Source organism: Apodemus sylvaticus, chromosome X (assembly GCF_947179515.1).
Source record: "Apodemus sylvaticus chromosome X, mApoSyl1.1, whole genome shotgun sequence".
Taxonomy (NCBI): domain Eukaryota; kingdom Metazoa; phylum Chordata; class Mammalia; order Rodentia; family Muridae; genus Apodemus; species Apodemus sylvaticus.
Window position 1 is genome coordinate 26,531,231 of NC_067495.1, and position 27,191 is coordinate 26,558,421.

The 27,191-nt window shown below is 37.4% G+C and overlaps 1 protein-coding gene across 2 annotated transcripts in view; it reads left to right on the top strand.

Moving 5' to 3' along the window:
• Glra2 (glycine receptor alpha 2) overlaps positions 1-27,191 on the top strand; it is a 222,396-nt gene that overhangs the window by 67,791 nt on the left and 127,414 nt on the right. For both annotated transcript variants that reach the window (XM_052171530.1, XM_052171528.1), the window contains exons 5-7: positions 16,106-16,188; positions 18,910-19,047; positions 20,800-21,014. In XM_052171530.1, the coding sequence (XP_052027490.1) occupies positions 16,106-16,188; positions 18,910-19,047; positions 20,800-21,014 (436 nt within the window). The remainder of the gene's footprint in view (positions 1-16,105; positions 16,189-18,909; positions 19,048-20,799; positions 21,015-27,191) is intronic.

Genomic DNA, 27,191 nt, shown 5'->3' on the forward strand with positions numbered 1-27,191 from the left:
TTAATTTGGATACTTTCTCTGTGCCCTTTGGTCAGTCTGGCTAAGGGTTTATCTATCTTGTTGATTTTCTCAAAGAACCAGCTCCTGGTTTTGTTGAGTCTTTGTATGGTTCTCTTTGTTTCTACTTGATTGATTTCAGCCCTGAGTTTGATGATTTCCTGACTTCTACTCCTCCTGGGTGAAATAGCTTCTTTTTGTTCCAGGGCTTTCAGGTGTGTCATTAAGCTGGTAATGTATGCTCTCTCCATTTTCTTTTTGGAGGCACTCAGGGCTATAAGTTTTCCTCTTAGCACTGCTTTCATTGTGTCCCATAGATCTGGGTATGTTGTGTTTTCATTTTCATTGTGTTCTAAAAAGTCTTTAATTTCTTTCTTTATTTCTTCCTTGACCAAGGTATCATTGAGTAGAATATTGTTCAATTTCCATGTGTATGTGGGTTTTCTGTTGTTTTTGTTGCTATTGAAGACCACTCTTACACCATAGTGATCTGATAGGAGGCATAGAATTAGTTCCATCTTCCTATATTTGTTGAGGTCTGTCTTGTGACCAATTATATGGTCGATTTTGGAGAAGGTAACATGAGGTGCTGAGAAAAAGATATATTCTTTTGCTTTAGGGTGAAATGTTCTATAAATATCAGTCAAATCCAATTGGTCCAAAGCTTCAATTAGTTTTATTGTATCCCTGTTTAGTTTCTGTTTTCCTGATCAGTCCATTGAGGAGAGTGGAGTGTTGAAGTCCCCCACAATTATTTTGCTAGGTGTAATGTGTGCTTTGAGCTTTAGTAAAGTTTCTTTTACGAATGAGGGTGCCCTTGCATTTGGCGCATAGATGTTCAGAATTGAAAATTCTTCTTGGTGGATTTTTCCTTTGACCAGCAAGAAGTGTCCTTCTGTGTCTCTTTTGATGACTTTAGGTTGAAAGTCAATTTTATCTGATATTAGAATGGCTACTCCAGCTCGTTTCCCGAGACCATTGGCTTGTAAAATTGTCTTCCAGCCTTTTACTCTAAGGTAGTTTTTGTCTTTGACACTGAGGTATGTCTCTTGTATGCAGCAAAATGGAGGGTCCTGTTTCCTTATCCAGTCTTTTAGTCTATGTCTTTTTATTGGGGAATTGAGTCCATTGATGTTAAGAGATATTAAGGAATAGTGATTATTACTTCCTGTCATTTTTTATGTTATTTTTATATTTGAGTGGTTATCTTCTTTTGGGTTTGATGAAGGAAGTTAACTATCTTGCTTTTTCCAGGGTGTAGTTTCCCTCCTTGTATTGGAGTCTTCCTCCAATTATTCTTTGCAGAGCTGGGTTTGTGGAAAGATATTGTATAAATTTGGTTTTGTCATGGAATATCTTGGTTTCTCCATCTATGGTGATTGAAAGTTTTGCTGGGTATAGTAGTGTTGGCTGACATTTGTGTTCTCTTAGAGTCTGCATGAGATCTACCCAGGATCTTCTAGCTTTCATAGTCTCTGGTGAGAAGTCTGGTGTGATTCTGATAGGTCTTCCTTTATATGTTACTTGGCCTTTTTCTCTTACTGCCTTTAATATTCTTTCTTTGTTTAGTGCATTTGGGGTTTTGATTATTATGTGACAAGAGGTATTTCTGCTCAGGTCCAGTCTGTTTGGAGTTCTGTAGGCTCTTTGTATATTCATAGGCATCTCTCTCTTTAAGTTGGGAAAGTTTTCTTCCATAATTTTGTTGAAGATATTTGCTGGCCCTTTCATTGTAAATCTTTACTCTCATCTATACCTACAATCCTTAGGTTTGGTATTCTCATTGTATCCTGGATTTCCTGGATGTTCTGGGATACAAGCTTTTTGCATTTTGCATTTTCTTTGACTGTTGAGTCAATGGTTTCTATGGCATCTTCAGCATCTGAGATTCTTTCTTCCATCTCTTGTATTCTGTTGTTTATATTTGCATCTATGGCCCCTTATTTCTTCTCAAGGTTTTCTATCTCTAAAGTTGTCTCCCTTTGTGATTTCTTAGTTGTTTCTACTTCTGTTTTTAGATCCAGGATGGTTTTGCTCTTTTCCACCATTTGTTTGTTTGTGTTTTCCTGTAATTCTTTAAAAGATTTTTGTGTTTCCTCTTTCATGACTTCTGCCTGTTGACTCAAGTTCTCCTGTGTTTCTTTAAGTTATTTTTGTGTTTCCTCTTTATTGGCTTCAATATCTTGAGCCTTATTCTCCTGAATTTCTTTAAGTGATTTTTGTGTTTCCATTATACGGATTTCTAGCTTATTCATGTTCCCCTGTATTTCTTTAAGAGATTCATTTATGTCCTTTTTGTGTTCTTCTAGCAGCATCATGACCAGTGATTTTAAATCCATATCTTGTTTCTCTGGTGTTTTGGTATAATCAGGACTTGCTGATGTTGGAGAGTTTGGTTCAGATGCTGCCATATTGCCTAGATTTCTGTTAGTAGCGTTCCTGTGTTTGCCCTTTGCCATCTTGTTCTCTGGACTTAGTTGGTCTTGTCTCTGGCTGGTGTTTGGGCCTCCTGAGAGGCTCTGGGGCTATTTCTGCAACACTGGATGGCAGGGTTTCCTCTGTTGCAGATTGCTGATGTGCTGTCCTCCTCTTGGGTGCCCTTGTAGCCCTAGTGTGCTTTGCCCCAGATTGTGTCTGTGAACCAGATGGTGTCCGTTTGCTCCTTCAGGAAGTGCTGAGGGTGTATGCTGCAGGGACCTTTTCTGAGTGCTGATCACTCTGCTGGGCAGCGGAACTCCCAACCGGGTTGGTGCACACAAGGCTAGCCTAGCTGCTCAGGCCCTGAGTCTAGGCAAAAGTCTGGGAGGCCAAGGTCCGAGCAAAGTTCCCCTTGGGCTATGACTGTTAATTGGTTCTTTCAAGTGGCCAGGATGGCAGGCTTGTGTGTGCTCCCTGAAAGTGCTGGGAGAGTCTGCTGGGCTAACAATCTCCTGGCCAGGTTGGCACACAGATGGCCCACCGAGCAGCCCAGTTCTTGGGGTCAGTCCAGGGCCTGTTGGGGCCTAGACCCCTACTCTGTTAGCCTCGGGATATGCCTGCTAGCTGGCTTTGCCTGCTAGAACTCTCTGGCGTCCTGTAGGCAAAATGGCGGCACACATGCCTTGCCCGGGCAAAAAACCTCCTGGCCGGGTTGGCACCCCGATGGCGCCCCGAACAGCCCAGGGCCTGGGTGCAGGCCAACGCCTGTAGGCCTTAGACCCCCACGATGTTGGCCTCGGGTTATATTTGCTTACCTCAGTCTGTCTGATCTCTCTGGTTCCAGAGATCCAAGATGGCGGAGGGTCTCTCATAACTGACAGGCGGGAGGCAGAGTTCTGAAGTGCCTTCTGTGTGGTGAAATCAGCCCCGCTGCTTGCAGCCCGGCTGGCCAGCGATAGCCAGTGGTCATGGGCGCAGGGCTTGCCTGAACCCTGTCACCTCGGTTCCACTGCTGACGGCCCTTCAGCTGGACCAGCCGCTGGTGCTGCCACCACTACTGCCGCAGCCACCCTTGTCTATCATAGTGTTTCTTAAAGTAGCCTATGTGATGCCATCAACCCCACGTGGACTTCCCATTAAAAGTACCTAAGAATGTGAATTCTCACAAAAGCTTTGCAGATAATGTTTATGTCCACCAAAGAATAAAACTTAAAAGGATGAAGATAACCAAGTTAGGAGAACATATGAATCCACCAATTCCCTCTCATTTTTCACTACCTTTCTTTTTCTTTTTTTTTCTTTTTTTCTTTTTTGTCTATGTTCTTTGTTTACATTCCAAATGATTTCCCCTTTCCCAGTTCCCCCCTCCCCATAAGTCCCATAAGACCTCTTCCCTCCACCCATTCCCCCCTCAATCCCCTCCCACTTCTCTTTCCTCATAATAACCTATATTGCTGCATCAAGCCTTTCCAGGACCAGGGCCCTCTCCTTCCTTCTTGGGAATCATTTGATATGTTAATTGTGTCTTGAGTATTCAGAGCTTCTGGGCTAATATCTGCTTATCAGTGACTGCATTCCATGTGTGTTCTTTTGTGATTGGGTTATCTCACTTAGGATGATATTTTCCAGCTCCCACCATTTGCCTAAAAAAATGATGAATTCATTGTTTTTAACTGCTGAGTAGTATTCCATTCTGTAAATATACCACGATTTCTGTATCCATTCCTCCACTGAGGGAAGTCTGGGTTCTTTCCGGCTTCTGGCTATTATAAATAAGGCTTCTATGAACATAGTGGAGCATGTGTCCTTATTGCATGCCAAGGAATCCTCTGGGTATATGCCCAGGAATGGTATAACAGGGTCCTCTGGAAGTGTCATGCCCAGTTTTCTGAGGGACTGCCAGAGTGATTTCCAGAGTGTTTGTACCAGCTTGCAATCCCACCAACAAGTGCAGGAGTGTTCCTCTTGTTCCACATCCTCGCCAACACCAACTGTCTCCTGAGTTTTTAATCTTAGCCATTCTGACTGGTGTGAGGTGAAATCTCAGGGTTGTTTTGATTTGCATTTCCCTAATGACTAATGATGTTGAACATTTCCTAAGGTGCTTCTCAGCCATTCGAAATTCTTCAGGTAAAAATTCTTTGTTTAGCTCTGTACCCCAATTTTTAATAGGGTTATTTGGCTCTCTAGAGTCTAACTTCATAAACAAACTCAAAGAAAAAAAACACATGGTCATTTCATTAGATGCTGAAAAAGCATTTGACAAAATTCAGCATCCTTTCATGCTAAAAGTCTTGGAAAGAACAGGAATTCAAGGCCCATACCTAAACATAGTAAAAGCAATATACAGCAAACCAGTAGCCAACATCAAACTAAATGGAGAGAAACTTGAAGCAATCACTACTTTTCTCTTAATGAGTCTTATTAATGATGCACTTTAAGCAGGATTAATTTATTTTATTTTATGTGTGTGAATGTTTTGCCTACGTGCATTTTTGAGTTGTAAACTGACAAGTGGATACAGAGAATCAAAGCCTGATCCTCTGGAAGAAAAATTATTCTTAACCACTAAGCTATCTCCTCAGCTCCTAATGATGCACTTTTTTTGAATTCTACTTTTCCCCCAGGATACTTCCACTGTTAGGGTCTAGATGGCTTAGGATGACAATCTTCCTTAACTCTCATTGTATCTTGTAAAATCATTGCAATACCAGACTGTCACATGTTTCTGAAATTTTAAGATACTGAGAGGAACAATTTAGCAGATCTAAAACTTCCAGTAAGGTAATCCTTATGTTCTGAAAAGAAAAGAAAAGAAAGGAAAAGAAAAGAAAAGAAAGGAAAAGAAAAGAAAAGAAAGGAAAAGAAAAGAAAAGAAAAGAAAAGAAAGGAAAAGAAAAGAAAAGAATGGATTATATTCTACAATGTGGAGCAATAATGCTTCCTTAGTGTTTCTGTTGCTGTGATAAAATACCATGACCAAAAGCAACTTGGGGAGGAAAAGAGTTTGTTATATAATTTGTAGCCCATCATCCAGAGATATGAGGTTAAAACTTTGATATAGGAACTGACGCGGAGGCCATGAGGGAATGTCGCTTTCTGACTTTCTCCTCAAGGCTTCATTCAGCCTCTACCACAGTATCTCAGCCTTCTTATATCCATTATCAATGAAGAAAATATCTTACGGACTTACTTACAGGCCAATCCTATGGAGGCAATTCTTTTATTGAGATTCTTCCATCTCAGATGACACTAGCTTGGGTCAAGTTGACATTTAAAACTAAACAGTGCAGAATGGGAGGTGTAATAATTATGTCACCTGTATGCCCCATTTACAAGGACATCTCGAATTTTTGAAAATGCTATTGCTTGCTCATTTGTTCAGAGAGCAGAGAAACTCTCACATAATTACTCCTGCCTTTGTATCAGATCTAACAATCCCACAGGGACACAGAATTTTATTAGCAGCATAGATGACTGAACATACTAAGAAAAATTCTCCACAAACATAAAACTATCCCTAGATCCTGTCTCAGATGAAAGCTAACATGGTGACACTTTATTTTTCTCCTTTGTTTATGTAAATTTCTTTTAAGACAGGTTTTACATTTGGAACACAATGAGCACCAACAGTCAAGCAGAGGGTTAGCAGCTGTAAGCTTTGTTAAATCATGTTGTTGGACAAGCAAATGGGAAGAGACTGTAAAATCTAATTGGTCTTGCATGAATTGCAGAGTCCCAAATTTATGATGTCTGGCTTAACATGCATCTGGAGGCCTAAAATAGGTTTCTTCTTTATAAGGCCCCCTTTCCTTTGGCATATATATTGCACAGAATAAAATGCAAGAAACCTAAAAATATAGTTTGATGCCTTTTTAAATTTATATCTACCTTACTAATAAGAATTCTAATCCAGATTAATAACACTCACATCACCCAAGAACAATCCCTGTGCTTTCTTTGCTGACCAGAACCTCCCCAAATAACTATCACCTCATTTTTATTGAAAAGATTAAATGTGATTTAAATAATTTAAAAAATCATCAGTATTATTTTGTAACAAGATTCATAAAATTCCCTAAATACATTGGTTGAAAAAAACTAAAATAACAAAATGTAATAAATTTGGTGAATTTCACAGAGCTAAGTACTTTATTAAAAATCAAGTAGTCTTCCAAAATTTCTGAAACTTAAATTACACATTAGCAGACACTTCTTGTAACATGTCAAATTCATTCTCTTCTCCATTACCTGAAATATTAAGACCATTGTATCTAAAGCCAATGATCTGAGGACTGCCTGATTTCTTTTGAAATTTGTGAATGAACTCATTTCCTAAAGCATTTCCTAAATCATTGATTTCCCTACTGTCAGTATACACATACATACGTACATATTCAGAGAAGCACCCAATCCTTTTTGTACAAAAAAGGAACAAAATTCTCAGGGGCCATAGATCTTTAGTGTGAGTAAGAAGGCTGAGCAAGCAAAGAATAAAGCAAAGCACAGAATTGACCCGTCTAGCAGGTCCAGTTATTCCAGGGTCCCGAAGAGGCACTACCTGAGGGTCAAAAATGGGGGGAAGAGAAAAGGGAAGCCAAGCACGCTAACAAAATCAGAGTCAGTATGGGTTGTGTCAAGGCTTCATTTAATGTCGGGGAGGTAAGTGGGTTTTAAGGCTTACAGAGAAGGATTTGACCTTCACACAAGAACAAAGGAGGAAAGGGCAGAGACACCCCTAGCGATCCAAGCATGCGAGGAGGTCATCCAGTAGGGACACCCGAAGTTAATGCCAGCAGGAACATTCCGCGGTTAGGGCAGGAACTCACACTCTTCTCGCACCAACTGCTCATGGGGAGGGCTCTAGTTAATTGTTCTCATATTTTAGCAGCCACCACCTCAGGGCCGTGAGTAAGCATTAAATCTGAATAGCACAGGATGGCTTCCCGCACAGAATCCCTGTTTCCCCACCTTCTGTGTGTTTTCCATCTCTTCTCCCAGGTTAGAGTTGGCTGGAACTAAGGAAAGTTCCACAGGTGAATAAGTCAGAGTTACTTCCTATGGGTACATAGAGACAAAGACTGGACAATCCTCAAAAGAATCCAGTGAAGATAACCTATGATGATGAATAGCAGAGTTGAGTTGTCACAGTAGCAACTGTGTAGTCTTTAAACATTTTAGTTTTTCCTTTTCAATTTGTATATATATATATGTATATATATATATATATACATACATATATATATATACACACACATATATATATAATTGTGGGGCAAAAGTGCTATCAGGATTTTTGAATAAAATATAGAGTAATTAAATGAAACATTAATTTATTCATCACCTCAAATACTTATTTTTTGGTGAGAACATGGTTGCATCAAAACAACTGATCACATTAAAGGAAATAGAAGAGTCATTATAACTCCTCCTTTAGATTAATTTTTCTAAGTCAGTTTTAAAAGTCTCCATGTTCTCTGTCACACAAGGTCTAAAAAGCTTGAATCAAGGCAGATTATCTAATCTGGCACATATGCAAGTAAATGTGGGTTAAGAACATACACCCAATAGAGCTTTCCTGTCACCATTGTCAGGGCTCTCAGCAAGTTCACAGTTGGCATTATCTTCAGCATGCCACACCAATCACTCTGGCAGCTAGCATGCTTCTGCAGCATTCTGTGGAAAAAACACAAACATGCCTTCTTCCCCATATTAAATAACTGATCATGATCATGCCATATGCCAATAAGTGGATTCTTCCATCTCACCTAGGCATGAGTATGCCTGGTTGTAGGATGCTATAAGACAACCAGCAAGAGTTCTTTGGCATCCACATTTTAAAATTCTCTCAAAAATATAAAAGCATAATTTAAACAATATGCACAGGGCTATAATTCCCCCTCCTTTTTTAATAGGAAGATATCGTTTTAAAGTTTCACAGTATCTTGTCCTTGAGAATTATAAAGAATTAAATTGTTGCTAAATTGATGTCAAAACATCTCAAATGTTTGATGACTGTAATAAATAGCCAGTTCCATTATCTGTTTTAATCTAAGTTGGAACACCAAGCATAGACAATAATGTAGACAATGACTATGCAAGCATAAAAAATAAATGTAGCATTTTTAGTTGCTTGTCCTGTTAGAGAAGTTGCAACTAGAAAGCCTGAAAATGTATCATTAGTCACATGTACATATTTTAATTTTTCAAAATGAGAAATATGAATACCATTCATTTGTAATAATTTATTAATTCCGCTAGAATTAATACCATTGTCTGGTACAGGTAGAAATTGAGGACACCAAAAACAAGCCTTTACAATTTGATGTGCACATTTTCTAAAAATACAAAATTATTCTCAAGCCATTACTATTTTGATTATGTAAAGAATATGATTGTATGGCCAATTATTCCTATGTAAAGCCTATAATCTGCCTGGGATACAAAAGTCTTGTGGCCTTGCCTAAAGGGGATTTGCCCAGACAATCAAGGATGAGCTCTTTTTTAAAGATTTATCAATTTATTATATATGTATGTACACTGTAGCTGTCTTCAGACACACCAGAAGAGGGTATCAGATCTCATTACAAATGGTTGTGAGCCACAATGTGGTTGCTGGGATTTGAACTCAGAACCTTTAGAAAAGCAGTCAGTAGTGCTCTTAACCACTGAGCCATCTCTCCAGCCCATGGATGAGCATTTTTTTCTTTTATTTATTTTTTTTTAATTTTCTTTATTCTTTATTTACATTTCAAATGATTTCCCCTTTCCCGGTTCCCCCCTCCCTTTAAGTCCCATAAGCCCTCTTTCCTCCGCCCATTCCCCAATAACCCCTCCCATTTCTCTGTCCCGGTACTCCCCTTCAATGCTGCATCAAGCCTTTCTAGGACCAGGGCCCTCTCCTTCCTTCTTCTTGGGAATAATTTGATATGCTAATTGTGTCCTGCGTATTCAGAGCATCTGAGCTAGTTATTATCCACTTATCAGTGACAGCATTCCATGTATATTCTTTTGTGATTGGGTTACCTCGCTTAGGATGATATTTTCCACCTCCAAACATTTGCCTAAAAAAATTGATGAATTCATTGTTTTTAATTGCTGAGTAGTATTCCATTGTGTAAATATACCACATTTTCTGTATCCATTCCTCCATTGAGGGACTTCTGGGTTCTTTCCAGCTTCTGGCTTGACCTGTCCAGCAGGTCCAGTTATTCCCAGGTCCCGAAGAGGCACTACCTGAGGGTCAAAAATGGGGGGGGGGAGAGAAAAGGGAAGCTAAGCACGCTAATAAACACAAGTCAGTCTGGGTTGTGTCAAGGCTTCATTTAATGTCGGGGAGGTAAGTGGGTTTTAAGGCTTACAGAGAAGGAAATAACCTTCACACCAGACAAAGGAGGGAAGGGCAGAGACACCCCTAGGGGTCGAAGCAGGAAGCAAGTGAGGAGGTCATCTGGTCATCTGGAGAGTACACCCGGAGTTATCGCAGGCAGGTACATTCCGTGGTTAGGGCAGGAACATCTTGTGGTATTCTCGGAATCTTCTCACACCGATAGCTCAAGGAGAAGGCTCTAGTTAATTGTTCTTATATTTTAGCAGCCACCACCTTAGGGCCATGAGTAAGCATTAGTTCGAATAGCTCAGGATGGCTTCCCACACTGGCTATTATAAATAAATAAGGCTGCTATGAACATAGTGGAGCATGTGTCCTTATTGCATGCCAGGGAATCCTCTGGGTATATGCCCTGGAATGGTATAACAGGGTCCTCTGGAAGCACCATGCCCAGTTTTCTGAGGAACCACCAAATTGATTTCCAGAGTATTTGTACCAGCTTGCAATCCCACCAGCAGTGGAGGAGTGTTCCTCTTCCTCCACATACTCACCAACAACTGCTGTCTACTGAGTTTTTAATCTTAGCGATTCTGACTGGTATGAAGTAAAATCTCAGGGCTGTTTCCAGACACACTGAAACTAATAGAAAAGAAACTAGGGAAGACCCTTGAGGACATGGGCACAGGGGAAAATTTCCTGAACAGAACACCAATAACTTATGCTCTAAGATTAAAAATTGACAAATGGGACCTCATAAAATTACAATGTTTCTGTAAGGCAAAGGACACTGTCAAAAGGATAAAGTGGCAACCAACAAATTGGGAAAAGATCTTCACTAACCCTACACTGAACAGAGGGCTAATATCCAATATATACAAAGAACTCAAGAAGGTAGATTCCAGAGAGCCAAATAACTCTATTAAAAAATGGGGTACAGAGCTAAACAAAGAATTTTCACCTGAAGAATTTCAAATGGCTGAGAAGCACCTTAAGAAATGCTCAACATCATTAATCAGTAGGGAAATGCAAATAAAAACAACCCTGAGATTTCATAGATGAGCTCTTAAATGTCCAAAGGACAGTCATTTAAAGGAACAGTACCTTTTCTTAACTTGAGTTGTATTGGCATTAATAATTGCAAAATTTAAGAATTAGCAGTATCTAAAAAAGGAACAATTTCAAGCAATTGTAAGCCATGAGCTGTTTATATATATTGGCTATCAGTTTACAAATTAAAAGCTTGATTTTTAAAATTTAAAAATAGTGGATATAGCAGCCAATTCAGTTATCTGTGCTGAAGCAGGGAGAAACTAAAAAGAAAAAACATGTGATCCCATTATATGAGCTTTACTCCCACCATAGATGCATTCTTTATGGGATGCATGTATAAATCTATTGGAAATATAAAAGCATGCATGGAAGCAAATTTTAACAACTTATCTTTTGGATAACAATTATCAATTTTGCCTAAATTGGTTGCCATGTAATAGACCAACTATCGGTACTCTGCAATGACCAATTTGATTGCTGTTTGAAACAAGGAACAAATGTTTCATTAGTTTCTTAAGACATTTCTTTCAAAATACTTTTATGAGTTTATATTACAACACTTTATTATCACACCAATAACTTTATAACAGGACGTTAAAACTTTACTTGGAGATGAAAAAGGGTGACTCTACATTAATGCTCTCTTTTCCAAGGAATGGCTGTGAACACATAACATAAACAGCTGATTACAGTAGCCTTCTCTATTATCTGTAAAGTTATTTGTCTTTCACTAGTTAATTTTCATACACCTTGAGAACAGAGGTTTAAGTCCTCCTGTGATAAGCTTAGAGCAATGTCTTAGCCAGCTAATATTTTAGAATTATCAGGATGCAAAGCAAAAACCAACCTTTTCAATCCGTAATAATTTTGTATGGAGTAGTCAGGCCAAATTTTAATGCTTTCATAAGTTCTACATAGCCTTATTAACCTTTCACAGATCTCAAGATTGAACTGTATTTTGAACCACACCTGGATAGATCTGTCAACAATGTTGTTTTGGCAAGACACTCCCTAAGTGGAGTTTGCAAGACAAAAGCAATGGCTCACACACCTCTTCTGAGGCCACACTGAGTTTTGCGTTAATTCAGATGTAAATATTTTCTAATCTGAGCCTATTGCCCAAGGCCAGGCCCAACACCCACCTGTCCTATAGGGCAGAGGCCTACAACCAGACCCCATTGTATGGGGGTCGAATAACAAAAGGAACCTGTTATTTGAGGGTTCCAGGAAAAATTCTACTAGTTGTTTTAGTAGACTTATCTACAATTTTTTTAAACAGTTCAAAAGGAGCCTGTTTGATACCAAATAAATTCCCACTGAGATATCCTTTCCAATCTTTTCTCTTGCAATATTAGAGAATAACTATAACTTTGGAAAGCAAAACCCAATTTTAAACAATCTATTCTTTTTTTTTTAATTTTTTTTATTCGGTATATTTTTTATTTACATTACAAATGATTTCCCCTTTCCTAGCCCCCCCACTCCCAAAAACTCCCTTAAGGCCCCTTCTCTCCCCCTGTCCTCCCACCCACCCCTTCCCACTTCCCCGTTCTGGTTTTGCTGAATATTGCTTCACTGAGTCTTTCCAGAACAAGGGGCCACTCTTCCTTTCTTCTTGTACCTCATTTGATGTGTAGATTATGTTTTGGGTAATCCAGGTTTCTAGGCTAATATCCACTTATAAGTGAGTGTATACCATGATTCATCTTTTGAGTCTGGGTTACCTCACTTAGTATGATGTTCTCTAGCTCCATCCATTTGCCTAAGAATTTCATGAATTCATTGTTTCTAATGGCTGAATAGTACTCCATTGTGTAGATATACCACATTTTTTGCATCCACTCTTCTGTTGAGGGATACCTGGGTTCTTTCCAGCATCTGGCAATTATAAATAGGGCTGCTATGAACATAGTAGAGCATGTATCCTTATTACATGGTGGGGAATCCTCTGGGTATATGCCCAGGAGTGGTATAGCAGGATCTTCTGGGAGTGAGGTGCCCAGTTTTTGGAGGAACCGCCAGACTGATTTCCAGAGTGGTTGTACCAATTTGCAACCCCACCAGCAGTGGAGGAGTGTTCCTCTTTCTCTGCACCCTCTCCAACACCTGCTATCTCCGGAATTTTTAATCTTAGCCATTCTGACTGGTGTAAGGTGAAATCTCAGGGTTGTTTTGACAATCTATTCTTTTTAAAATCAATGGCAAATGTATTAATTTCACATTACAAAATTTATCCGCCAGTTCTTATGTTTGAATGCAGGACAGTGCAACTTAAAATTCCTCATTAAAGAGACATTGTTTTAAATCCTATCCCTTACAAGTTTAATTTCTATGATAAGAATTACATAAATTATTATGCCAATTTAGAAGTATCTTTAGAGGCCTGTTTTTCCTGAGTTGGGTAATGCCATATATTGTTGAAGATTACTTTAACCCTGAGTTACCAGTTTAAAACTAATTTTTTATTACCAATGTAATAATTTTTAGTCATGCCCAATAACTTATAAGCCAATGCTCTATAGTCAAGACATGCAAAACATATTTATACCTTTAAGACCAAGCAGAAACAAAATATGAAGCAACTACACGAATCTTATAAATTTAAGCCATTTTTTCTTTTCCTAGCTGTAATTTCAAGAGAAAAAGCACTTTGGACCCAATAATCACAATTGCAGAGATTTTTCTAGGAGAAATAACCATCAACCTACTTGCCCTAGACCTTGAGAAGCTGCTGGCCTTTTAAAAGCAGCTTTTTTTCCAGCTGTGCTTGACTGATAGCTGAATGCAGGGCAGCTTAAATCAGCCTCCAATGTGTAAACTAAGACTAGATTAAGAGATGGACAGCCAGCAGATAAAGTTTTTACCATTTTTTTTTCTTTTCAACATTTTGCATTGAACAACAGTTATTCAAACAACAAAACGACAGACACATATTTACATGTGGACAAATTGGTGCACCAAAAGACAAGCAATACATAGAGAGGGAAGAACACTTGTTGTACAGTACTAAAAATATCTCTGGTAGGGTCCATAGAGGAAACAGGACATCTTCATATTTCTCCTTGTCCCTAGGAGAATTTTGAAATCAATTTTCCTTCTTTCACTTTCTCTCTCATGTTTCTAAAATCTGTTTTGTTGTGTTGGTTTTTGGTTTTTACATTTTATTTTATTTTATTTTATGCCCTATTCCTCTCACCTGATGCAGTTCTTGACTGCAGACAATTTGCATAACAAAATTCGCCATCCCAATTTGCTGTCACACCCTAGCTGATTTCAGCTTCTGGCCTACACTGATTCAGTCTAGCCCATATCCCTTTTGCACACCTGCAACAAGAGCCTTCAAAAGATGACATTTATAGTGCTAACATTAATGCTGTATGTTGTTTACTGTGCTGGATACATAACTTTTTTCATTCCTGTGGTGCTCTACCCAATACAGAGTCCCTCAGTTAGTCTCTCCATTTCCAAGTTTCAAGTTCAGGAGCCAATCTGTAACTGCCTGCAGTTACATCGAATGGGTTACTTGGATGGAAAGCTGGGGATGAAATTTTCAAAACAAAACTTCACACAAGGGAAAATCTGTAGATAGCTATATATTTATATCTGCAAATTAACTAAAAAATTGATAAATGTTATTTTTATGTCTTAAGATTATATTTTAAGCCAGATGTTTACAACTCAAAATCACCTTTCCTTTGCATTTATGGTGTTTGGATTCAAGGGATGCCTTTCAAAAGACAGCCTATTTATTCAGTAATGAGGTACAGCACTGGATTTGATAAAATTATAATAAGAAAATACTGAATAAAAATGTTTTCTAATTTTACTTTTTAGCTATTACTTTGAAAAGACATGTTTTCATTTCCTGAAGATGAGTGAGCTGATAATGGATTTGATATTTTAAAGCAGACTATACTTTTCAATACAAGACACCACAGAATAAATAAGGAATAAACACAAAACTAAACAAAAAAACCCACAAATATTTCTAACAGCTAGAAATATCTACTTTTAACACAGGATGCATTGGTTTACAAGCCTGAATTTATTTTCCCAGAATTGTTGCTTTGTGACATGCTTGTCCCCTCACTGCTGTATTTTAATGCATTTGACAACTGTCAACATGGACTCCCTATTCTCACTTCAAATCTCAAATCTTTCCTTTCTTTAAAGTGTGTGCTGCGGTCTGTGCTTGAATAGACCACAAAATGAACCATAGGAAATAAAGAGAAGCAAATAAGGAGGGGAGATGAGGAGTATAATGCGAAGCGAGACTGGGGTAGTAATGTGACAGCCACACAAATTTTGGGATATGAAAGATAATTAAGATACGAAACTTGGAGCTGTTTACTTCTAGAATTAGAGTCTAATAGGAATAAACATCATATATCCTACTTCCTAACTTGACCAGTGAGGAACAAGTATTTAGCAAGTTTTAATATTTTGCTTTGGGTACAAAGTATTTATAGGCAGTATCAAGAAGGGAACCTAGTTCTGATGATTATCGATTCTAATTGGTTTCCTTGAATCCTTAAAATGCATAAAAATTTACAGCAAGAGGTATACACCATTCACAAGAAAAAATCGAAAAGAAAATGATGAGAAGGAGATGGCAGCTCAATGAATATCCTGATTTAAGGCCCAGGTAGAGTTGACTGTAACTTAGGAAAGTTCCTTGAGGTAAGAGATCAGAGTTGCCCCCAATGTGTGCAAAGAGACAAAGACTTTACAACCCACTATCTTGAAGTGGTTTTTTTCACTCAAGAATTATTTGTTCTATAACTGTGGAAATCCTATAATGAATGCCACAATAAGTTGCTAATTCATCCATGTGTACTGGTAAATTAAAAGTCTGTAAATCAAATGCATGCCCATTGATGAAAGAAGAACCATTATTTATTCGTGTGTGTATGTGTGTGTGTGTGTGTGTGTGTGTGTGTGTGTGTGATGCAACTCTAAAACATCCCAAACTTTGGTCGTTTGTTTATAATTGTGGTTGAGAGTACATTTTTCATATTATAACATTTTTACTTGAGACTAGCATCATTGTTAGAGGGAATCAGAATCTGGAAGATAAGAAATACTCAGAATCTGGAGGTTGGAAAATAGAGAACAATGGCTTGTAATGAAATGTTAAAATATGTTGTAAAGTTATCAATGGATACTCTTCATTAAAACAAAATGTTGTCCTGGGAGCTTAGTTTGCAATATTTGAATCAATATATTTTGTTCGTGCAAAGTGGACATTTTTGTCTCTCAAGGATTATACTGCACAGATTTTAAAGTAGGTTTCACATTCTTTTTGTTAAGACTCACGTTGACTTTATCCTGCCCAATGGACCTGAAGAACTTTCCAATGGATGTCCAGACCTGTACAATGCAGCTGGAGAGTTGTAAGTCATCACTATTAATTTACCACTTGCTTGTCATAACCACAGACTTGCCTCTTAGTTTATCAACAAGGAATAAATACTTGTAAAAGTCATTCTCAACCAATTTACTAGTAGCAAAGGTATTACTGGAGGATCAGTATTTAATAGGAGAAATTCATTACCAATACAGAAAGACAGTCTTTCAGTTCAAGATTTTAAATAAATTTCCCTTCTTCAAAAGAAGAAAAAAAACCCAGCCAAATCTGATTTAGCAAGATTTTCTATGAAATAAATTTTCCTTGCATAATTGTAGTTATTAGCCACCTCATCTTTATGAAGAATCACTAATAGAAAACTGTATTTCTTTCTGTCTTATACTCATTGAGAGCAACATATCCAAAGGGATACTTGAAGGAAGAGATGATTGCTTTGAGAACAAAAAATAAAGCCCTTAGCCATAGGTGGATTCCAAAAGAAGAGGCACTAGGACCAAAGCTCAGCAGGAGTATGATTGCCTAACGTGCTCAAGGCCCTGGATTTGATCCTCAGCAATACATGAATAAAAGGTTGAAGGGCATAAGTTGACAAGGAATAAGAGTTGGCATCTTTCTTAGATAAACTCGGACATGATGAAGGAAATAGGGAAATGTCATTTATGTTGTCCCCTTTATCCTCTGACTCTGCTGCCACTGAGATCTTTGACATACACCATAAGTTACTCATGCCTTCAAGGTAATGGGATTTTCCATTAAGAGACATGAAATTTCCTCTGGCTTGCTCTTGTCAGTTTCTCTGCTTACAGAATCCAAAAAATAATAATAAGTACTACTGACTTACAGAGATTTTTAAAGGAGATTTAATGAGGCAGGGGGCAAGAAAGTATTTTAACTTCTTGATTTAGAAAAATAATGAATGTAAAAAGACTCATTGAATAGCTTTTTAAAAAGAAAAAGTGACAGGCTTCTTTCTGATCACTTAAAGTCTCTATGTAATGTCCTTTGAAACCGCTGATAAAAATAAAGAAAATAACAAATCATCTTTTGTTTTCAGATCTTTTCAGAGATGAAGTGAGAGTTATTTATGTGTTATGTATATTTATTTATTCTATGTTGTAACACCTTTTGAGAAGAAGATTGAGAAAAACTTTTTATACATAGTGTCTCTTCTACTACTCTATAGCTCCCTAGCTGCCATCCAATTATTGCATTTTCTCTATAAAGCGGGACCCAGATCTATTAATGAAGATTCTTTTAAGATCTAAAAGCTTTCAATTGTAGATTTTCTTTGTCCCTTTATGTATTTGTTGGAACTAGTTAGGTTATAGTGATACAGATCGGCAGTGGAAGAGATTGGTTATCCATTGCTTTTATGGACAATTGATATTTGGGCTGGATCCACATTCCAGTTTGATGCTTTCTACAGTTTCATTTTTGCCATTAAGGTGTTCCAGAAAATTTAGACACCAAATAAATTTGCCATTGATTTCTAGGTCGGGTTAGTATAGTAAGCAAGAATAAGAATTTATAAACTTAATAAATATGCTACAGTTACTAGCCAATTCAATCTTCACATGTTATTCTTTGTCTTGATCAGTCTGATTTCCATAGTTCAAATATTAAACAAAACAAAACACACAAACAAGGAGGATAGAGAAATAATGAGTGAAAATAAGACTATCTCTCTATTTCTGGGATGGAGAAATGGGCAGTCAAATTGACAAATAATGAACCAACTGGGCAGGCTCTGGGAGAGAAAGAGCTAAATTTGGTTTACTGAACCAATAACTACTATTCTTTCTATGATTTCTATGATTCTAGTAATATAACAAAAGGAACTTACAAAATAAGGAACCTGTTTTGCTTTGTGTGAATGAGTGAGGCAATTTAGATTTACATTAGAATTTTCAATTTACATTACAATATATAACTGTTCTTGTGGGGTTTGTTTTTGTTTTGGATATGGTCTCATGCAGCCTTGTATAGCTATGTCAGTGATGATCAGGAACTGCTGATCTTCCATCCTTCACTTCTCAAGTTCTGGGTCTATAGGTGTGTGTCACCACCTGTTATTTTATGTGGTGCTGGGGATTGAAAGTAGGACCTTGTCTATGTTAGGCAAGAACTGCATTAACTGGATAACAATCCCCAGCTTCTGTATCATTGTTCTAGGTTTACAAGGTCCTCTTAAATGACTTGCCCATAGCCTTTCACACTTGCTAAAATGACTGAGAATTTAGTCTCAGTAATTAACAAAAGGCTCCTACAAGTAAAGCTAAGACTCCAGAAGAGATCAAATGTACAATGATAATACTTGCAGTCAGGCCTATAATGAATTCATTCTCATTAAACATTTCAAAAGAAGTGGTTTCATTTGAAACACTAAGACGGCACCATGAATTGGATTGTCTTATTGAACTGCCACAGACACAGCTCTTTTAAGTGAAGAAAATCTTCAAAGAGTTTTGGTGCTTGTTTACTTGTTTGTTCTTCAGAGAGAGTTACTGAATACAGAAGCCAGTGATAAAAGATTCTACAGATTCTTTTCTCTTGTTATACATACAAAAATAATTAATCAGAAATACCTTGCTGTGTTCAGTTTCTCTGCATCTGATGACACGAAGTTATGATGACTACAGCAGCTCTTATTAAGACTGGAGCTGAAATGATTCCCTTGCTTGCCCACATGTCATTACCTTTTATAGTTTCCCAGAAAAGATACATTGTTACTACTTCTTTCCTCCAGTTGGGTACACCATGAATGACCTGATATTTGAGTGGTTAAGTGATGGTCCAGTACAAGTTGCTGAAGGACTCACCCTGCCCCAGTTTATTTTGAAAGAAGAGAAGGAGCTTGGCTATTGCACAAAGCATTACAACACTGGTAAGGTTTTCTTTCATTTGTTAAACCTGAGGGGACCCATTTCTATAAGAGATAAGCTATCCTATCATCTTAATAATTGCACATTTATGAAGCAAACCAAACTTAAGAAAACCCTCAATATATAGGGTTCCTGTACCCTGTGGAATAGGCCTGTGAGTCCAGCTGATTGTCTGCCTCAAACATAGAAAAATTAGGAATCTTTTGCTCTTCTCTTACTGAGAGCCTGCTGTCAAATGAGTCTAAGGAAAGGTGTAGAAGACCTCATTAGTTGTGCAGAAAACATAAACTCTTGGCTGTTCCTTCCATCCACTCTTCACCTTGCATCCTCAGGTCAATTTGCACTCCTGGCCTTAGTAGAAGAAAGTGATAATGACACAGGTTCGTGGAAACCTAGAAATAGAAATGTGCTCAGCAGTCCCGGAGAGCAATACCAGTCTCAATGAGCATCATCAGGAGAGAATTCAGCTGGCTCTAAAGTCAGGTGCTAACTTTAGCACTGAAAAACTTATGGGGTGGGCAAAGTTGAGGTAGTGTCCACAAGTGGGCATTTGTTGTTCCCTGGAAGATTATACCTGACCAGGAAAGCCAATGTCTTTTATTCTAAATGTTCTGCTCTTTTGATAACATGAAGTGTGATGATAGAGAGACAGTTATCAAAAATTGCTTTCAGCTTCCTGTGAAGTAAATAAAACCTGATTCCAAGGTATTATTCTAAGACTTCAACCCAGTCTTCTATCATTGTAGGGGGATAATACAAATGATTTTCCGGTGTTTAGCTCAAAGCTCAATAAATGGGAGAAAAATATAGAACAAGGAAAGAACATCTACTTAATAATAATGTTAAAAGTTGTTGTACCTTCCTATGGACTTATTTATAGATGGAGCAATGCTACAGTTTCTAGGAAGGAATACTCTAAGGTTCTTCAGGTAGTTCCCAAAAGGCTAGAAAGTTTCCACAGTGAACAGAGTATACATATATTCTCTAAATGTACCCTTTGTTTTTGCCATTGAGAATACAAAGGCATGCAACTCTTTAAACACTCAGGATATTCTTCTTGCTTCTTAGTTAGGGAGATTAGTCAGTAAAGTGTTTGTCATGCAAGCGTGTAGACCTGAGTTTCATCCCCAGAACCCAGGGAATGGTGACATGTGCATATAGATTAAGCACTGTGGAGGTAGACACAGGTAGCCAGCCAAGAAAGGGCCTCAAAACTCAAGGTGGAAGGCATTGGAACAATGATACTTGAGGTTGACCTCTGGCTTTCCCATGCATGAACACGCACATGAAAGCCAACATAAGCATACTCTCTTTCTGTGTCTCTTTGCCTCTCTGTGTGTCATTTTCTCTTTTCACTGGTTACAACTGTTTCATATTACACGATATTTTATATGTTACATAGTATAAAGTGTACGTAAATGGTTGTACATGATGTTGTATATATTATATATAACACAAACATCCTTGAAAATTTTTGTCAGTCTCAAAAATGCTATAGGTCTATCTAGAAAAATCTGTGACAGATCCAATCATAGAATTTCAATATGAAGGCTCTTTAGCCCTTTCATGCTTACACAATCATTTCCATTACTAGAATAATTAAAATATTTGGAATTGATTGTGTAGGATGAACATTTGTTTACAGTCTTCCCAATCTGCTTGCATTGTTCATTACTTTTCAAAATAAAATAGGAGAGTAGAATGGGAAAAAATGAGTTCAAATAAGATGTCAAGTGATCCTTTTCTGCTTCTAGGCAAGTTTACCTGCATTGAGGTCAAGTTTCACCTGGAACGCCAGATGGGCTATTATTTAATCCAGATGTACATCCCCAGTCTGTTGATCGTCATTTTGTCCTGGGTCTCCTTTTGGATAAACATGGATGCAGCCCCTGCCAGGGTTGCCCTTGGCATCACAACAGTCCTGACAATGACTACCCAGAGTTCAGGCTCCAGGGCATCTCTGCCCAAGGTAAGAAATAACCTCAATTGGCAACAAGTGACCTGAGAGGCTCTCCAAAGGTCTTGTGGGAAACAAATTGTGAGAACAGAAATTTTGCCATTCCACTATGCTGTTGGAAAGATGAGTCCATTAAGAAAATAAAATGCTGAGTTTTGAGAGTATCAAGGCTCTGATAATAAATCCCCAAAGTCAGATCTATTTTTATGTAGGAAAAGGCTTCTGCTGGAGCAAATACTGCTTAGATAATGAAAAATGTCCTTCTTATGAAATGCTCCAGTTCCCATAAATTGTATGTATGTGTTTTCTCATTTTTGAAGAATATATTATGCCATTGGCTTCAGTTTTCTGAGAGTGTGAGTTCATCTTAGTATTCAGCATACTCAGTCTCATTGTGATTGAATGGTCTCACCAAAATCCAGTTCCATAAACTAATTGGGATATAATCCCTTCTCATTTTTTGGTCTGAGCTTGTGTTTGGTTGTGTTGCATTTAATGTGATGAGAAGTATTAGAGTATGTTCCATGTTATCTCTGGTGTTTGCAACATAAGATCACAATATAGTTGAGGCTTGTAATTATAACGTAGGTGGAATAAATACCAGGAAATTAATTGTGGAAGTTAATTAAGTCTCATACTTCTGAAGATAAATACAAGGTTTTTATATTCAAATGGAAGCAGGTGACCTATCTCAGACATTTTTTGAAACTTTTTGTGGAATGACAAATAGAATAATGTACTTGTGTCCTATTCTTACTAAAATACAGATGTCAGACATACTCATGGCTTTTTCAACTACATAATCATGGTTCTATTTTAGTTAATAGAAATTCTAATCTACTCAGTACCCTCATGCCAAACAGGTTCATCTGCTTATTCCTCTCAAGCTATTACTTACCACTATCATTGCACACCATTAAACTGAAGGAAGCACAAACACATTTTGCAATTTAACAGACAGCTAAGTGTTGGTGACAAATTGAGAGCAGATAATGTCAAAACATAAGACATTTAGCTTCCAACTGCCCATTGCAATGAAAAGAGTCATCACTTATTTGCAAAATGAGATTTTCAGTTTTGTAAATGTGCTATCCACTCTATGGAGCTATTATGGTTCTCCATTAGCAGACAAAATTATTACTAAGTAAATGGCCAGGGATCAGTGATAACTTTTCTATAGAGGCAATGAGGATCTCAGAAAGATAAATCAAGAGGGTATAATTTAAAATAATTTTATACTTTGTTTTGAACACATAGTGGTTAGCCTTTGGCCATGAGTAGACGTCTACTACATTTTTTTTTCTTTTTCTTTTGGCTATTACTAAACATGGTCAACTATGAACTTATCATGAAGAGATGTGACTCCTACGTATCATGGCGAGACAATAACGTGGGATTAAAGTATGAGTCATGGAAAATGAAAAATCCTGACCATATACTTACTTATACATATACATAAATATTCATTGATTTATAAACACTACAGCTCCTGACCAGATGGTCCAGTTTTTACTAGTCCAGGTGCTCCAGGGCCTACTTGGACATTCTGTACTGAATACTCATGTATATTTTACATGCTTATGGAACGATAGAACCAACATTAATATTAATTGTCCAGTACATAACAGTTATTAAGAAATTAATGTGTTATTTACTTTCAATTCTGTTTCTTGACAAATCTCCTTATATACATAGTGAATTTAGGTCAGGTTAATGTCATTCTATACTATATCATGTCTCATGGCCTTAAAAGTCTATTATGAATATATCTTTATTGCAGTGGCAGAGACTGAACCTAGTCTTTCTTACATACATTACACAAGCACACTATCACTGATGCATGTCCTCACACCACGATCAATCTCTAATGACGTAGTAATAGCCAACTTGACATTTCAATTGCTGTTTATCTTACTATCTTATTTTGAGTGGCTTCTCTCCTGCTTATATAAATATGGTGATGACAAATGCATTTAGATACATGTGACTATATAGAATGTTGTGAGCAGAGTGAATGGAGGAAGATGGACAGGATGGTAATTAACAACATGTGCAAACCATGTATGCAAGAAATCTCTCATTCTCATGGTGTTATCTCAGTGCCTAAATATGTATGGCTGAAATTAGATGCTTAGTGTGTCCTCACTACTGATTAACAAATCAATGGACACTCATGGCCTTCCCACAGGAGACCATATATAGCATAATGCACAACCAGTGTAGAATATAAGGATGAAATATTAATAAAATATTCAAAAAGTTTTTTTATTATTTTTTGACAATTTTGTAATAAACACAGTAAAATTTAATTATTGTCAACTCCCCAGTATCCTCTTTCAGCATCCCCTCTCCTCCTGAAACTAGTTTTCCCACAACAAGCCTAATATCTACTTTGATGTCTTTATTTATTGTGTGAACTCTTGAGTTTTATTAGGACTGCTTGTTTTAGCATGGGTTATAAGGATTTCATGAGGCTTGGGTAGCAGAGAGTTCATGAGTGCAATGGCTAGAATTTTAATACAAACAAAATGTTGTAATAATATGACATGTAGCATAAAGATATTTGACTTGTCTAATATCACAGACCATACCCCCTTTCCTAAAGTATTTCAGCAGACTCTGAAAAGTTTAGAACACACGTACAAAGGTACACTGTGAAATGTAGTCAGGCCTGGATTTCAATCCTGGGGCAAATATTCTTCCCCACATCTCTAAGCTTGTTTACTCATTTCTAAAATAAGAACATCTTTAGTTGCCCTTTTCAAATATTAAATGAGGACAAGATGAAGCACTCTCTGTATAAATTGTTTATTCCAGTTTATACATGGAAGGCACAGAACTCTTTCTAGTTATTGTTATTTTTTCTACTCTTTCTGTCGTAGAAAGAACTGTTCACTGAGATGGCAGATTGTATTAGAATATTCATAAAGACCCTTATGAACAGAAGGTGCCAACGTTTTAGATGACTCATTATTGGAAACATTATTCATGTTGCCAATAAGACGAACTAAGGCTGACCATAAGTATGACGTACAAAGCATATGTTTGCATGTAAGCACATTCTTGTGTTTTGATAGGTTATCTTATGAATAAGTTAAGATCCAGAGGATCTGAATATGCGATGATCTGGCTGTTTTGCAATCACAGCCATTGGACACGTTCATCTGGTTCTGTATTCCTTGCCTGTGGAGGACACCTGAGGAAGACATTACTATTGACTGGCATGCTGCCTTTGACTCATGTTAGTTATCTTGCTCACCATTTATTTGGTTCCTACAAAACACAAGTTTTCTTGCCCTGCTAAATACAAATTAACCAACTATTAACCTTTCTACTGTTACCCCATTATGTTGGGTATTGTCTTCATATAAATTTCAAACAACTGAGGAGACATGAGAGGTTCTCAGAAGAAGTCGTCCTTTCTGAACCTTGAAAACTTATTGTAATTTCAGCAGCTCAGCAAAATAGGACAGTTGGAAAAGACATGAGTCTCTTCTATCACAAAAGTGAAAGTGAAACACCTTTTCGCATATTTAGGAGACTAGGAAGGATGCCATAGCAGTGACATCATCACAAAATTTCATTACTTCAATTAGGTATTTTTATTTTTATTTATTTATTTATTTATTTATTTATTTATTTATTTATTTATTTGGTTTTTTGGATTTGGTTTTTTCAAGACAGGGTTTCTCTGTATAGCCCTGGCTGTCCTGGAACACTCCATAGACCAGGCTGGCCTCAAACTCAGAAATCTGCTTGCCTCTGCCTCCCAGAGTGCTGGGATTACAGGTGTGTGCCACCACCGCCTGGCCAATTAGGTATTTTTGACCTTTAATTTTTCTATTACTTTTGGGATTATCATGTATGTACATCATTTCTCCATTCCTTTTCCTCCCTCTGAATCCTTTAATCTACACCTTATTTTCTTTCAAATTCATGGCCTCAATTTTCTTTGTTATATGAGTATAGGTTCATGCATATGCATAAATTTTTCTAAATATAATCTTAGTATATATGATGTTACTTGTTTGTATGGTTTCAGGGATGACCATTTGGTATTAGATAACCAATTGGTGGTCTCTTCCCCAGAGATAACTCTTTTTTTTTTCCAACTACTAACATTCCTTAGTTGACTATAGTTTGTGTAGGATCGAGGCCTGTTTAGAATTTGTCCCACCTACTTTGGCATATCTACTAGTGCTATCCTTGATACAGAGTAGTAGCCATGATTGTGTATAGACAGTGATTGTTCTTTGTAGAAAAACCTTGCCTTCCCAAATGTGGGCAGTGATCTCGCAATATAACACCTTAGGATAAACTTGAGGCAACAGAATTTTCTGTGGCTATATAGTCATGTCTAGAACTAAGCATTCTTAGTTTTAGACTTTTTCCCTAGGAAGGCAAGAACTTCGTTGATTTGGCTCATGTTCTTATACCTAAAACTTGACACAATACCTGATTTCTAGTAGGTGATTAGTAAAGAGTCAGTAAATTAATGAACAGTAGTAAAAATAGCCAAGTGGTATTCTTGGCATAATTTAAGTGGTGATTTGTTCATCAGTTTCCTTATTTGATTAAGGCTGATGAATATTTTCTTTTGGCCATGAATTATACTAGATAGCAAAAGAAGCAAATATTAAATATAATATCATATCTAAAAGGATGTCTAAGATATTAAATGGCAGTGATGGAGAGAAGGAAAGGAGGGCAAAGAAAGGGAGAAAGACCAGTATTAGGCAAATAGCCTGAAGTCAGAAGAGGACCCTAATCTGAGTCTATGAAGCACACTAAGTAGGTAAGGGAGGAAGAGGTAAAGGTCCTTGCAAACAAGGAGGATCTTCACTGATTGCATTTGGGTAATACCTATAAAACATCATAACATTTTTAGAGTAATAGAGACAGTCTGGGTAAGTTTTCCATCATGTTACACAAATTTAAAACACATTTCTAGGAACAAAATTGTGTTCATTGATTTTTAGTTAGTTTCCTTACTTTTTGGCAACAGAAGGGTGAGTGATTGGTGTGTGATTGGTATGTGATTAGTGTGTGTGTGTGTGTGTACGCACATGTTTGACATTTGGTTTCATTTGTTTGTTTTAGTTTTCAGAGACTCACCCTCTCCCCTAAATACAATGAAATCAAATAAAATAGGTGCCTTCCTGTTTGAAGCTATCCAGTTGGCTTGCCAACCCCTAAAAAATAGTTCCAGTGACAATGTTCTAAACATTTCGAGCATGAAAGACCTGCAGGGTGACTATAGGCTGGGTGGATTATTTCCTTTCCAACCCACAGGAATATAGCAGCATGAAATGAATGGAAAGCTGTGAGTTATCAGGAAGACTTGATATCCAGTGCAGGTTGAATAATTATTTTCCTTTATTTCATGTTTATGATTATAGCAGGGAAATTTGAAGCTACACCCAACAGAGTCTAGAATTATCATGTGTGGCCATTGTCTAGAGATGGTAGAAGCAAAAGAACAATTCAGTAGGGAACTGGTGTGGCAAACCTAGTATTCAGGGGTCTCTAATAGATCCATAACTATCTCTTTGGAACAAGTATACAAAGGAATTGCTTTAGCCATTATTAAATTGGGTGCTCCATTTTCTACAGAAGTGCATTTCCCCTTACTTTTCAGCCATCTGGGCCAACTAAGGCCAGATGGAACATTTCAAGCATCTGCCAAACTAAGAACAAGTTTAGAATTTAAAACAAAATTGACCATAGTCTTGCCATACTTGGTTTTGCTTTATTCTCCATCAAAATGCTTCTAACTAAAGACTGCAGTTAGAGCAACGGAAGGCATTAAAAGAAATAGTACAGTTTACATAAGATTTGGCTTCATGTCTGTATTAGAGTTAGGTACACTCTGAGTTATTTGGAATACTCAGTGGTTAGGCCATACTAGTGTATTTGAGAGGGGATGAAAACAGTTTTGTCCTCTAAGTAATCAGTAATTTTTAAGTTCTTGGTTAAAATATTAAACAGGAATAATGTTAAGCTTTGACAAAATGATTCTGTGGGCCTTGCCTGACTTAGATATCTGCATATGTGGGAGAGTTCATAAACTTTCCCTTCTGCCATTTCTCTAGCCACAGCAAATTGAAGAATCATTGATGTAGGAAATATGTGATAAAAATATGCAAGGAGATGACGTGTGTGAATTCTCTGGAGAGAGAGCTGGAGTGC